We start from the raw sequence: 12,778 nt of genomic DNA, 5'->3' as shown, positions 1-12,778 counted from the left end.
TAGAAAGTTTGAGGTATTTTTTTTACATAATTTGTCTCTATACATTGGTCTTTAGACAACTTATAGTGTGAATTTCGACTTGAAGTGTGTTAAATAAATGATTTTGTTACCGATGTATTCTTTTTTGTCATTGTTGCTTAGTTGTTAGGTTATTTAGTTTCAATATAGACTTCAAATGGTGTTATTAATCGGGGAAATATATTGTGTGGGAAGATTTGAAGTTTTTTCGATGATGTTGATTATAGTTCATTGATGAAAAGACTTGAACATATGTTAAATTTAAATTTGGGATTTTATAGATAGTCATGCAAATATTATACTCCAACTCAAGTTCTTAGGTATTGAGCTAAACCCCAAACTATAAAGTATTAGTCAAATAGACAATATAACATAAAAAAGTGTAAACATTATGCTCCTATTCCAATCTATCTCTTACGTTTAAAATTATTTTAAAACATGTTTTTAGTCTTCTTTTTTTTTTTTAGAATTGATAATCCAAAATTAATTTAGTTTAGGAAGCATTTTTAAATATAGTAAAATAAGCTAAAATATTTACAAAATATAGCAAAATTTTGGATTATAACATCGATAAACTTCTATTATTATCTATTAATACTACTGATAGAACATTTACTATCTATTAGTATCACCAATATAACATATATATTTTATCGTAGATTTAATATTTGATTAAATTAGTCATTTTTTATAATTACGATTCAGTGTTAGAACATGTCGATGTCAATTCAATTATAATCAATAATCATGGGTTTAAAAACTGCATATATTATTTTAAAAAATATTGATTTTAACCTTAGAAAATCCTTAAAGAATACAGACATTAAAAAGATTGATTTTAATGTCAATTCAACTATAATAATTTAATGAACGCGAGGCTTTATCAATTAATTTTGTAAATCCAACCACGTCTCTTCAAGGAGAATAAGAGAAAATAAAAAGAAGAAGAAGAAGACTGTCGCGTGGTGGATGAATAACCCACGTTATAGGCAAATAAAGATGGTTGCGTGAATTAATTTGGACCATTACGTACCTGCCCTTCACCTTTTTCTCCGTGACCGCCATTTAAACCATGCCCACGTAGTCTCATTACCCCCGCGACGCGTTAATATAGAATCTGCCACTTATAGTGCCACCATTTTAACGCAACATTAGACCATTCCTTCCTTTCAATTTACATCTCCAACCCCTTCACCTTTTATTTTATTCTTACCTTGTTTTATAACAATAGTTAGTTCTTTCACAGTTTTCAAAAGAGTGATTATATCTTTTGTTTGAATATTGTCTTCTCATCTCACGTGTATCATTCATGACCTAGTACATTTATATATATATATATATATATATGAAACCATTTCAAATAACATCTCGGATTGAACAAATTTATGATGTAATATAATTCATAACGTGTGATTTCAAAACATTATTATATACATGTTTTATATGTATATATATAAATTGATAGACAAGTTTCATTTTGTAATTTTTGAATTAAAAGATCTTACCGTCACTGTGCATGTTGCATTTTTAACAATTTAAGATTCGTTAAAACTGACATAACAATTTAATAAACAAACATTAATTTCTTTCGAATACTAGAGATAAAGAAGATGAATAAAATAACTATATTGAAATATACGAGGTCTCATAAGATGAAGCTAAAATTATTAGATTGTGTGTACCTTTGTTATCTTCTCTAGAAATTTTACAAAAACAAGATAAATTTAGCGAATAAACAAGAAAAATATATACTTTTATAAAAAAACTTCACATAGATAAGAAATCTTACGACCCAAAAATTTGACGACTTTGATTGAATTAAACTTCAATTCGATCGAGAATTCTATCTATCACAACAAACCAATATGCATTTTAGATTGTGGACAGTGACTTCAACCCAAAAGTTTTGGATTGAAAAATTATGATGGACAGAAAGAATAGAATAGATTTCGTAATATTTTAGAAATAGTTTGGCTATTTTGTTATTTGAAAAAAAAAGAAAAGACCCTATCTCAGTTACATTTACATATTTGTTCACTTTCTCAAAAAAAAAAAAAGACAATAAAAAAAATATTACATTAATACTTATTAGTGATAGTTAGGAGGGTCTGTTCTCTCACATTCGCCTCCACCTGAGACTCGTTCTCTGGAAAAACAAACCCCAATCCAAACCCCTATTTTCCGGCCTCCGGCGAGCTTCAAGACCGGTAGAACCGCCGTCTTCTCTTCCATTTCGATTATTCAGGCGATTGCAAGGTGTTGAACTGAGGTTTCTAAGCAAGATGTGGCGCTGTGTTTCTCGTGGTCTTCGTGCTTCTTCTTCCTTTTCCAGGAAATCGTCCCCCAATGATCACCTCAGATCTCAATTTTCTAGATTCTTCTCCGCCGATTCGGTATGACCTCCAGTCACAGCTTTTCATTATTGAATTTGAGCTTGAACATTTGTCTGGATCTTTGCTTTTGATTATGTTTTCTCGTTTCTTGTGGTTTTTTGTCTTCCTTTTTATTTGTCTAGGATGGCATGTGGAATGGATGAAGAGACTATATACTTCATCATTCTCTCGCTGTTGTTTGTTTTTTATATCATCGTAATGGATTGTTAGTGAATCGTGTTTTTCAATATTGTGTTCATTTGGCTACTTGCGTGCTCAAAAGAACGTAATGTTATTATTTTTTGCATTGGTTGCATTGATTGTGCTGATCGTAGCGACTGTCTCATATTTCTTTCATACGGCTCCGGTGTTTGTGTTAAACTTCTCCGAGAAATGGTGACTGCTTATAGGTTTTATGTAATACTAAATTATTTCTTCTTTGGCTCATGTCAGACGGCTGGTCGCTCCTCATACACTGTGGTTGATCACACATACGATGCAGTCGTGGTAGGTGCGGGTGGTGCAGGGCTTCGAGCTGCTATCGGGTTGTCAGAGCATGGATTTAATACTGCTTGCATTACTAAGCTTTTTCCAACCCGTTCTCACACGGTTGCAGCGCAGGTACAGAGAATTTGGACTTATGTTAACTTACTGTACGGTGGGAATGGTATTTTTTCTTTCTGTTTAGGTTAAAAACGTCTTGTTTGTTTCGCAGACTTAGGAATGGCCCTTCCCTACATGTCGATTATTTTGGGTTTTCTCCTATAGGGTAAAATATAAACTTCATAATTGAAGTTTGAATGGCACATTTGATTATTTAGGCTATTACTTCTTTTGATGTTTGCCCAGAACTCCAACCCAAGCCCTGATCCCTCCAACCCCCTGCTGATGCCTGACCCACTAGCACGACGTTATGCTATTAACCAACATTTCACTTTCTTTCATCTCTCATTGGTTGGTCTTCCAGCCTAATCAACTCCCTTGAAGAGGAGAATATTGAGACTGAAAACCTGCTTCGAACAGAGGCTGATTTTGCACCTTGTTTTGGGGCACAAGCCAGCCTTGCTGAACCCCTCATCCCCCACTAAGTAAAATCTCGATACTTGGCTGAGGGTTGTGGACCTATGCATTGTCTCTCCATTCAACATGGACGAACATATCTCTCTTTGTTGGATATTTAGCTTGATCTAGTTTTGGCACTGAGCAATCCCAGAGGTTAATGTTTTATTAACAACTAGTTAGCAGGAGACTCAATATTCTCTAAGGGAAAAAAATGAAGATCCAGCAGACCAAGACATTTATTGACATTATTGTCGTAAATTGGAACAGATCAAGGATGGTGATGAAAGTACAAAAATTTTCCATAAAATATGGCTGTTTGCCAAAGAAGAAGCTGATTTTAGAGGTTCTCTGTAGAGACGTATCCGTTTATTCATTGCTCAGGATATTGGATATTAATTCTTTTGGTTTATTCCAAAATCTGTGCCCCCACCATCCTTGTTCACTTCCAACTAATGTTGAGTGGAACACTATTAAACAATTTGTGATGGTGTTCTTCATGGTTTTTATTACTCTGGCATTGTATTGATGTGGCACTCGAAACCCATGACTATCTAATTTCAAAGTTTATTGATTTCAAATTTGTCACTGACTATATGTGATCCGTCTCAATATGTGCACATAAAAGCTTATTGCTCATGTTCATCCAAATGAGTGAAACTCGTTCTCTCTTCTACTATTGTTGAGAACCAATTGACATTGGTAGCCAGGACAAGTTATGTGCACTTCCGTAAAAGGAGAATAAAATATGGATATACTTATTTAGCGGCCAACATAGTGGTTTGTGATTGATTGGAATCACTCCCAAGAAGGGTTTGGTTCTAAAATTGGACCTCGAAAATGCTTTTGGTGGAGTTGATTGAGATTTTGTGGATGTTATTCTTCATGCAAAAGGTTTTGGTTAACTTCTAAAAAATGGATTTTTGGTTGTATCTCAAGCACAAATGAGTTGATTACCATTAACGGTAAACTTAGAGGTTAAATCATTCCTTCTTGAGGCATTCGGCAGGATGATTTGCTCTCCTTTTCTCTTCATTTTGATCTCTGACTATCTTGTGGCATATTAATATCTCATAGTGAAGGTGATCTTAGCATATTCACATCTAATGGTGTTCAGTTGGGGAAGATCTCAACCCATCCCATTGCCACCTCTCAATTTTACTTAAATCACTTGAAATTTGTTGGTTTACATTGTTGATTTCTACTATTTTGAATTTGAAGCTGTTGAAGCATCTTTTTGAATTGGCTTTATTGAATATTAATCTATTTAAGAGTGAGTTGGGGATCCACCTCAATGAGGAAATAATGGCTTGATTGTTGGGACCTGTACTAGTTTTTTTAAACAGTCGGTGGATTGGAAATGCTCCTCTCTATGTGACTACACCAAGGATTCTCACCCTTCTACCAGAAATAAATCTCCATCTAAAACTCTTGCAACATCTCCTCCCTAATTTGGGACCTTGGTTCTAGGTGGAATTATTTTGGATGGAAAATAAGCACATGTATATAGCACAAGCACAAGCAGCATTTTTTACACCGTGCACATGCTTGAAATAACATCGTAGGAGCTTAAACATAAGACCTCCCTGGACTACTACTCTGGTACCATCTTAAATCACCAATTCACTTGAAAGCTTGGTGTCACGCCCCAAAAATGACCCAACACCTTTGTGCCGCACGTTGGTTCTGTGATTAAAATAACCACGTGACATTAAGCTAGTGGGTAAAGACAAGTTTAATATAATATCTAATACATACATGTGTGAATATTGATTGGTTGGTTGAGATTGTTGGAAGTTGGTGCTTTAGGAACAGAGGCAAGCTTTAGTGGTCTATTGTGCCAGTGCTATTTTTTGGAATTTTTGGCTTATATGGAATCACTGTATGTTTTAGGATAAGTGTTTTTTTGTATCAACACTCAATTGCTTGCTTCTTGGTGGTGTACGGGAACATGGAGTTGCCTAATTGCCTGTTTATGATTCAAATGAATTGAAAAGCTCTAATGTAGGTGTCTTTTGTTGGGAGGGGGTTCTCTCTTTCCCCTTGTCTTTACTGTTTGGTTTTGTGCTTTTTGTGCATTATGCACTTCCTGTTTCTTATCCATCTATATATATCGACATGCTGTCTACTCTCTTCTGTCATAATGTGACTTAATATGAAGTTCAATTGATTTACAGGGAGGTATAAATGCTGCACTGGGAAACATGACTGAGGATGATTGGAGGTGGCACATGTACGACACTGTCAAGGGGAGTGATTGGCTAGGTAGGTATTTAAAAATTGTGGATAAATCGAAAATCTTGTGATTCTTGGCATGCAATGTGACCCTGGCTTTGTCATTAGTAAATAGCACACTAATGAATCAAAATGCTTGTGGCTTCTTACTCTGCCAATACAAAGTTAGTAACAGATTTCTATACGGCACACTTGTACTTGTATGTGCTCATGTTTTGTATATTTGCTGATCCTAAATGATTTAAAATTTGTAGATGCACAAAACAAATTGTAAGACCCCCAATTATCCATACTTATAGGAGGAAGGGTAGAAAAGTAACTGCACAGGGAATTATTATGGAGAAATGATTGGAAGGACGTTCTGAGTGGTAGGGCCCACTGGGCTGAGGAATATGTGAGTCTATAAATAGGATTATTAGGTTGGAGTAGCTAGGGTATTTTTAACTTTTAGGAGGTAGGGCTACAGCAGCCACCAGGGTCTCTTAAAACCAAGAGGCTGGTATGATCTTTTCTGCATTTTTCCTTGTTGTTTCTTGTTATTTCTTTTCATCTTGTGAATCTGGATCATTTGGCTTTATATATAAATAAAGTAAACCAGAGTACCGCCTCTGTTTAAGCCATTTATACAGTCCTTTCAGTCTAAATTATTGTTAGTATCCTAACACAAATCTATTGTATTTCTGTTATAAGCCATAGACCCGCAATGTTTGTATATTAAAGTTCTTGACCTGTATGGTTTTCATGTTCTATAGGTGATCAGGATGCCATTCAATACATGTGTAGAGAAGCACCGAAAGCAGTTATTGAGCTTGAGAATTATGGGCTTCCTTTTTCTCGTACTGAAGATGGAAAAATATATCAACGTGCATTTGGTGGCCAGAGTCTTGACTTTGGAAAGGGTAAAAATTCATACTATACGTCCCTATGGCCTCATTGGTCTAAAGAATCTTTAACGTTGAGATTCTCACATCTTCAAAAATTTACATTTGCATTGTCATCTTTGTAGGTGGACAGGCATATCGCTGTGCGTGTGCTGCTGACCGAACGGGGCATGCTTTATTACATACTCTCTATGGCCAGGCTATGAAGCATAACACACAGTTTTTTGTGGAATATTTCGCTTTGGATCTAATAATGAATAGTGATGGTATATTAACTTCACTTTACTTAAATTTCATCTAATATCAGTGACCTTTCCACTCATTTTTTATGATTAAAGTACAAATTATTTACTCACGCTTTAGCGTAACATAAGATAAATCTCAACTCTTTTAGTTGCTTCTTTCTGCATTTCTTTGGTAGAAGTTTTTAGTTGAATGATTAGTTTATGGTTGTTCTATACAATATTTTCATTAGGTTAATAGGATTTGAAGCATAATGTCTTCCTTCCCATCTGGTTCACAGTATGAGATCCATTTTAAGACAATTCTTATGTTGGTTACCTTTACCGTCATGATATTGGCATTCCAGGTAGCTGCCAGGGAGTGATAGCACTAAATATGGAGGATGGTACGCTACATCGGTTTCGAGCTGCATCAACAATTTTGGCTACTGGGGTACCATATCCCTTTGACAATGATGATCACATTGTATGAACTGATAAATTATGTAAATGTAACTCTTGTTTTCTAGGGTTATGGCAGAGCATATTTCTCAGCAACCTCTGCTCATACTTGCACTGGAGATGGAAACGCCATGGTTGCACGAGCTGGGCTTCCACTTGAGGTTAATTTTCTCCTTTTCTTGATGTTGCAAGGTTTTGGATAATTGCCCAAGTCCCTTTTGCAACTTTTCTTTCCCTTGCTTGCGCAGGATTTGGAGTTTGTGCAGTTTCATCCAACAGGAATTTATGGTGCTGGGTGCCTTATTACTGAAGGTCTGGACCACTAGTTTGAATGATAATTTTCTTTTGGTTGTCTCTTTCTCCTCTACATGAAGGTGATACTAATTTCAATGCAATTATTTTTTCTGTTAAAATTAGGATCTCGTGGTGAAGGTGGCATTCTTAGGAACAGTGAAGGTGAGCGCTTTATGGAACGATATGCCCCGACAGCAAAGGATCTTGCATCAAGAGATGTTGTGTCTAGATCCATGACTATGGAAATTCGGGAGGGTCGTGGTGTTGGTATGAACCTTTTTTCCCATCTAGAATTTAAGTAGATGCATCGATGAACTTTCTTCCACCTAATAAGGCACAGTCAAGTTGATTCAGGGCATCAGAACAAAATAACTGTTCAGGAGGAAACTGATTTATTCTTTCTTTTCCAGATTTAATATCCTGCTTTGGTACTAAATTGTGGCTTTTAACAGGACCTTTGAAGGACCACATATATCTTCATTTAAATCACTTACCACCAGATGTACTGAAGGAGAGGCTTCCGGGTATCTCAGAAACTGCTGCCATTTTTGCTGACGTTGATGTCACCAAAGAACCCATCCCAGTTTTACCAACAGTGCATTATAATATGGGTGGAATTCCCACGAATCATCATGGAGAGGTATGCATGAAAATGCAACCCTAAAGTGCACTTTATGTTTTTCATTTCTTCTCATCGAAGAATGAAAATGCATCCCTAAAGTTTTGATATTATGGATCAGTTAGTCTATTACTTTACAGCTAGATTCAACCGGTGTATTTCTGTTAGTTTATCTAAACAGTGTGCAGAGAAGACCACTATTTTTTTTTTTCTTTTTTATGAATTAATTACTTGCAACTAAATGGTTGATGAGTGAAAAAGTTGGGAGTTTAAAAATTTTCAGAAAGGTTCCCCCTCTTTTTAGAATTTTGAGTGTCCACTATTTTTCTTCCTGCCCTATTTTCATGTCTAAATTTGTTGTTTATCAGGTAGTTACAATCAAGGGAAACGATCCAGATGCCATTATTCCAGGATTGATGGCTGCTGGGGAGGCAGCTTGTGCCTCGGTTCATGGTGCCAATAGGCTTGGTGCAAATTCGCTTTTGGACATTGTTGTCTTCGGACGAGCTTGTGCAAACAGGGTTGCAGAGATTGGTAGACCAGGCAAGTTTGTTTGTTTGATTTTTTGTTCTTTAAAAAAAAAAGAAAGGAAAGGAAATTTATTGATGAACCCTAAGCCTAAATCAAGCCATAATAACAAAAAATTACTTTGATAACACTAAATAATTATATCTGGGCAATTTGCAGGGGCACAGCAAAAGCCATTGGAAAAAGATGCTGGTGAGAAGACCATTGCATGGCTAGACAAGTTAAGAAACTCAAATGGTTCACTTGCCACCTCAAAGATTCGGTTGAACATGCAAAGAGTTATGCAAAACAATGCTGCTGTTTTCCGAACGCAGGAGACCTTGGAAGAAGGTAGCCTAACTAAAAAGAGTTTTAATTAAGACTTCTTTACTGTCTACAACTCGACCTCAATTTCTTCACTTTGTCATTGTCATCTACTTCTGTAGGTTGCAAACTAATTGACAAGGCCTGGGAGAGTTTCCGTGATGTTCGGGTCAAAGACAGGAATTTAATATGGTAATAGGATCATGGTGTTTCTCTGACTTTCTTTCTTTAATTGTTATAAGTATTACTATACTCATAAAGTTTGAGTACTGAATTCTTTCAAGGATTGATCCAAGGTTGTTATTCATCAAACAGGAACACTGATTTGATAGAGACAATTGAATTGGAAAATCTTTTGATAAATGCATGTATTACTATGCACTCTGCTGAAGCCAGGAAAGAGAGCAGAGGAGCACATGCCCGTGAAGATTTCACGGTCAGTTTTATTTATTTCTATTATTAATAGTAACACAACACTATATAGTATGTTAACTTTGTAAGCTCTGATTATGCAGAAAAGAGACGATGAGAACTGGATGAAGCACACACTAGGGTAACTCTCGTGTCTGACACTTCAAAATAATTAAAGATTCCCTTTTTAGTTATTAAAACCACTTTTTATTCTCAGCCACCTTTTAACATATTGGGGCTTCTGGTCCATCATTGCCATCGAGCTCAACTAGGATAACTGAAATAAATCTCTTTTACTTATCTATTCGTTTGGCATCAATCAATTAACATCTGCTCTATGCTTGTGATTGAATTTGCAGATTCTGGGAAAATGAGAAGGTCAGACTGGACTATAGGCCTGTGCATATGAACACATTGGACGACGAGATCGAAACATTCCCTCCCAAGGCTCGTGTATACTGATGATTTTATCATCAAAGCTTCAGGTGATTTAATTTACAATAATGGACGGAAGAAGACTACAGTAATTCACCATAGGTAAGCTATGTGGACGGTAATTATTTACATTCAGTTGTGTCTCCGATTTTAAGCAGGTCGTTTTTATGCTTACAAGTAAATTATATCATTGAGCTCAAGCATAAATTCGAGCTGTGGGCCAAAGATGCCTTGTCTTTTTATATATTCTGTCTTTTTCTTTGCCATAGCCTACCACATGATATTACTGATTTGAAAGCAGATGGACGTTTATGAGCTGCAACCATGTATCAAATTCAAGTAGGAAATTTCTCTTTTTTCACTCAATAAAGTGTTTTGAGGTAAACATTTTCGAGTTTTTCCAAATCTTGTTAATTCTTCATTGAAAATTTTCATTAATAGTGATTGCATAGTTACAAATATACCAACGATATCGTAGTTGGTTTAGAAGTATCAATCAATCTGAGTCCTAAATCGTCGGTTCAAGTCATAAGTACCTAAACCCAAATGTCAAATACCAATAGTTTTCAGCACCATTGTTTATGATTGATTTGTAGTTGGATTTATCAAATCTGCCAAGTTGGGATGTCTTGTTTAGCATTTTTTTTCTTCTGCTACAATGATGAGAAAAAATTATCATTTGATTGCATTGATGAATTTAGAAGGAGAAAAAAGAAGGTTATGAGTGGTTTATTTGATCTTATGGAGTGACAGTTTCTCCCACTTTGGGTTTTATATTTTAGTACTAATTTTCAACGAAGTAGTCGTTGCTTCTCTCCTATAGCATTTCCATTGAAGATTTGACTTGAAATACCAATACCTTCCACATTATTATACCTATGGTTTTATGTGAACCACTCATTGATGAGTTGTAGATATTTATGTTGAATCACACGAATCGGAGTCCTTTATATGTCACATTAGCGTTCTTGGGTTTTCTGTGTTATTGTCACGAAGGCTCAATTGGCTACATAATATCTCAAGTTCTGTGGATGGCCTGTAGTGAGCTTCTCTATAAATAAACAAATAAAGTTCGTTTGGATTGATTATTGCATTTCTTTTTCTTCAAAAATGTTGTTTTTATTTGAATTCTTTTGATAGATTTAAAATAGACTTTGTAAGTGTTTTAAAAGGCAATTTTATGGTTATAAAGCACTCTGATTTTTTAAATTATACACTTGAAAAGTTGAATTAAATTCAGGTTCAAATTACACCGAAATATATCCTTTTTAATGATATGATAGTTGGGTGTTTAAAATTCTACGGTATGAAATCAAACACTAAATTGATTTTATATACTTAAAGAACTTTTTTAAGTGATTTAGAATAAAAGAAAAAGTGATTAAAATTGGTTTCAAATGTCTTTTAAATAATTTTAAAAAAAAACGTTTTTAAAGTGATTTAGAATAAAACAAAAGTGATTAAAATTGGTTTCAAATGTCCTTGTACTTGCTTGGGAGATTTCAGGGGGGGAAAATGAAAGGTTTATTGTTTTTCTTGAGAGTCAACTTCGGTACTCTCTAAAATTGACTGAATTGATAAACGATGAGTCGAATAGGTTAACAGTTATCAATTAGATAAATTGAAATTGAATCAACAAATAATCCATTCTTTGTATAAATCATTATTCATCTAAATGATCAAATTGATATTTGTTCTTCTTCGATTTTGATCTCCTTCTCTTGTTCATTTGAACTGCGTTTAATCTATTTATGTTTGCCTTTCCATAAACCCAATGTTGCAAACTAATGTCAATGGAAATGTGCTCGGAAAAAACATATACATGAAGTTTAGATAACGGCGAAAACAACATATAGATTGACATTTGCAAAGCATCTAACCTAAGACGTTTTGAATTTGCAACTTTCAATTCTTGAACATAGAAAAACAAAAGCAAGATTAGACTACTAAGATTAAAGTTTTGATTTTATAAAATTAAAATTAAGTTTTGAGTGATTAGTTGGTCTCTTTAACTTTTAAACTTGTTTAAGTGTTTAATATAAATTTAGAGATTAAATTTGTAATTTGATTAAAGTTAAATCGTTAAATCAATCCAACGCGTGAACACGGATCAAAGTAGCTCCAAAGTTGAATAGAAATCCAAAAATTGAAACAAAAGAAAGAGGAGAAAAAGAAAAAATGGGGGAAAAAAGTTTCTTTAGATAAGGTGTACAAAAGTGGGGTCTTCCTAAATTTAATAACAAAGTAAAGATCACCTTTGAATTGATTGCTTTGATTTCTTGTCTAATCTCTCCTCTTTTCCTGCCATTTTATTACATTTTAAATTTCCCTATTACACTAAACCACTCTTCCTTTTTTTTCTTCTTTAACAAATCTCACAAACCTCCCTTCACATTTACCAGTCTTTTCTAATATTGTTGATTAATTAATAAAGGCTTTAATTGGAACCCCATCTCCCAAAACTCAATCATTTAGCAAACAATTATTACAAGCAATTGGACCTCTTCTCTTTATTGAGATTTCCGAAGCTTTGATATGGTTATAGTGTTTAGCACTAAGTGGAGGAGATCCCATATTGGACAGGCAATATTCAGCAGCCAAACTTAGTGGTAAGTAATTCAAAGGGAAAATCTTTTCTTTTCTTTTCTTTTCTTTCTTTTGCAAATTATTTTAAACTACAATTCTAAATACTTTACCATTCAAGTCTCAAACTTATGAAGTGATTTTAATCCTTTTACCATCAATCAAACATATTATTAATTTCAGTAATTACTTCTTCAAGCCTACAATCGGACTCGAACCATGTTTCTAAAACTCATTTGGTTGCTTTGAAAATTGCAAAATTACCTTTAAACGGTAATTGCTTCAATGATTCTTTCCAACTTACTCAACTATTGACGGAGTAATCAAGTTAAGGATCGAAATTTGATTAGGTAGATT

At 34.5% G+C, this 12,778-nt stretch overlaps 1 protein-coding gene across 1 annotated transcript; it reads left to right on the top strand.

The window, feature by feature from the left end:
- Window positions 1–2,060: 2,060 nt before the first annotated feature.
- LOC101211616 (succinate dehydrogenase [ubiquinone] flavoprotein subunit 1, mitochondrial) lies at window positions 2,061–10,243 on the top strand. Its single transcript, XM_011654834.2, has 16 exons — window positions 2,061–2,411; window positions 2,844–3,011; window positions 5,627–5,714; window positions 6,437–6,583; window positions 6,691–6,831; window positions 7,155–7,240; window positions 7,317–7,409; window positions 7,497–7,560; window positions 7,666–7,809; window positions 7,995–8,182; window positions 8,530–8,704; window positions 8,849–9,019; window positions 9,115–9,184; window positions 9,308–9,428; window positions 9,508–9,545; window positions 9,763–10,243. The coding sequence occupies exons 1-16, from the start codon at window positions 2,301–2,303 to the stop codon at window positions 9,863–9,865; spliced, it is 1,908 nt and encodes a 635-aa protein (XP_011653136.1). The 5' UTR covers window positions 2,061–2,300; the 3' UTR covers window positions 9,866–10,243.
- The last annotated feature ends 2,535 nt before the right edge of the window (window positions 10,244–12,778 follow it).

This window comes from Cucumis sativus, chromosome 4 (assembly GCF_000004075.3).
Source record: "Cucumis sativus cultivar 9930 chromosome 4, Cucumber_9930_V3, whole genome shotgun sequence".
Taxonomy (NCBI): Eukaryota; Viridiplantae; Streptophyta; class Magnoliopsida; order Cucurbitales; family Cucurbitaceae; genus Cucumis; species Cucumis sativus.
This window is presented reverse-complemented; position numbering and strand designations above follow the sequence as displayed.

What these genes read in the sequence shown, in the direction of transcription:
- LOC101211616 (XM_011654834.2), top strand. Translation starts at nt 2,301, where the DNA reads ATGTGGCGCTGTGTTTCTCGTGGTCTTCGTGCTTCTTCTTCCTTTTCC. An exon ending in GAGTCTTGACTTTGGAAAGG is followed by an intron (nt 6,584 to 6,690) that starts GTAAAAATTCAT and finishes TCATCTTTGTAG; the next exon opens with GTGGACAGGCATATCGCTGT. An exon ending in TCTAATAATGAATAGTGATG is followed by an intron (nt 6,832 to 7,154) that starts GTATATTAACTT and finishes TTGGCATTCCAG; the next exon opens with GTAGCTGCCAGGGAGTGATA.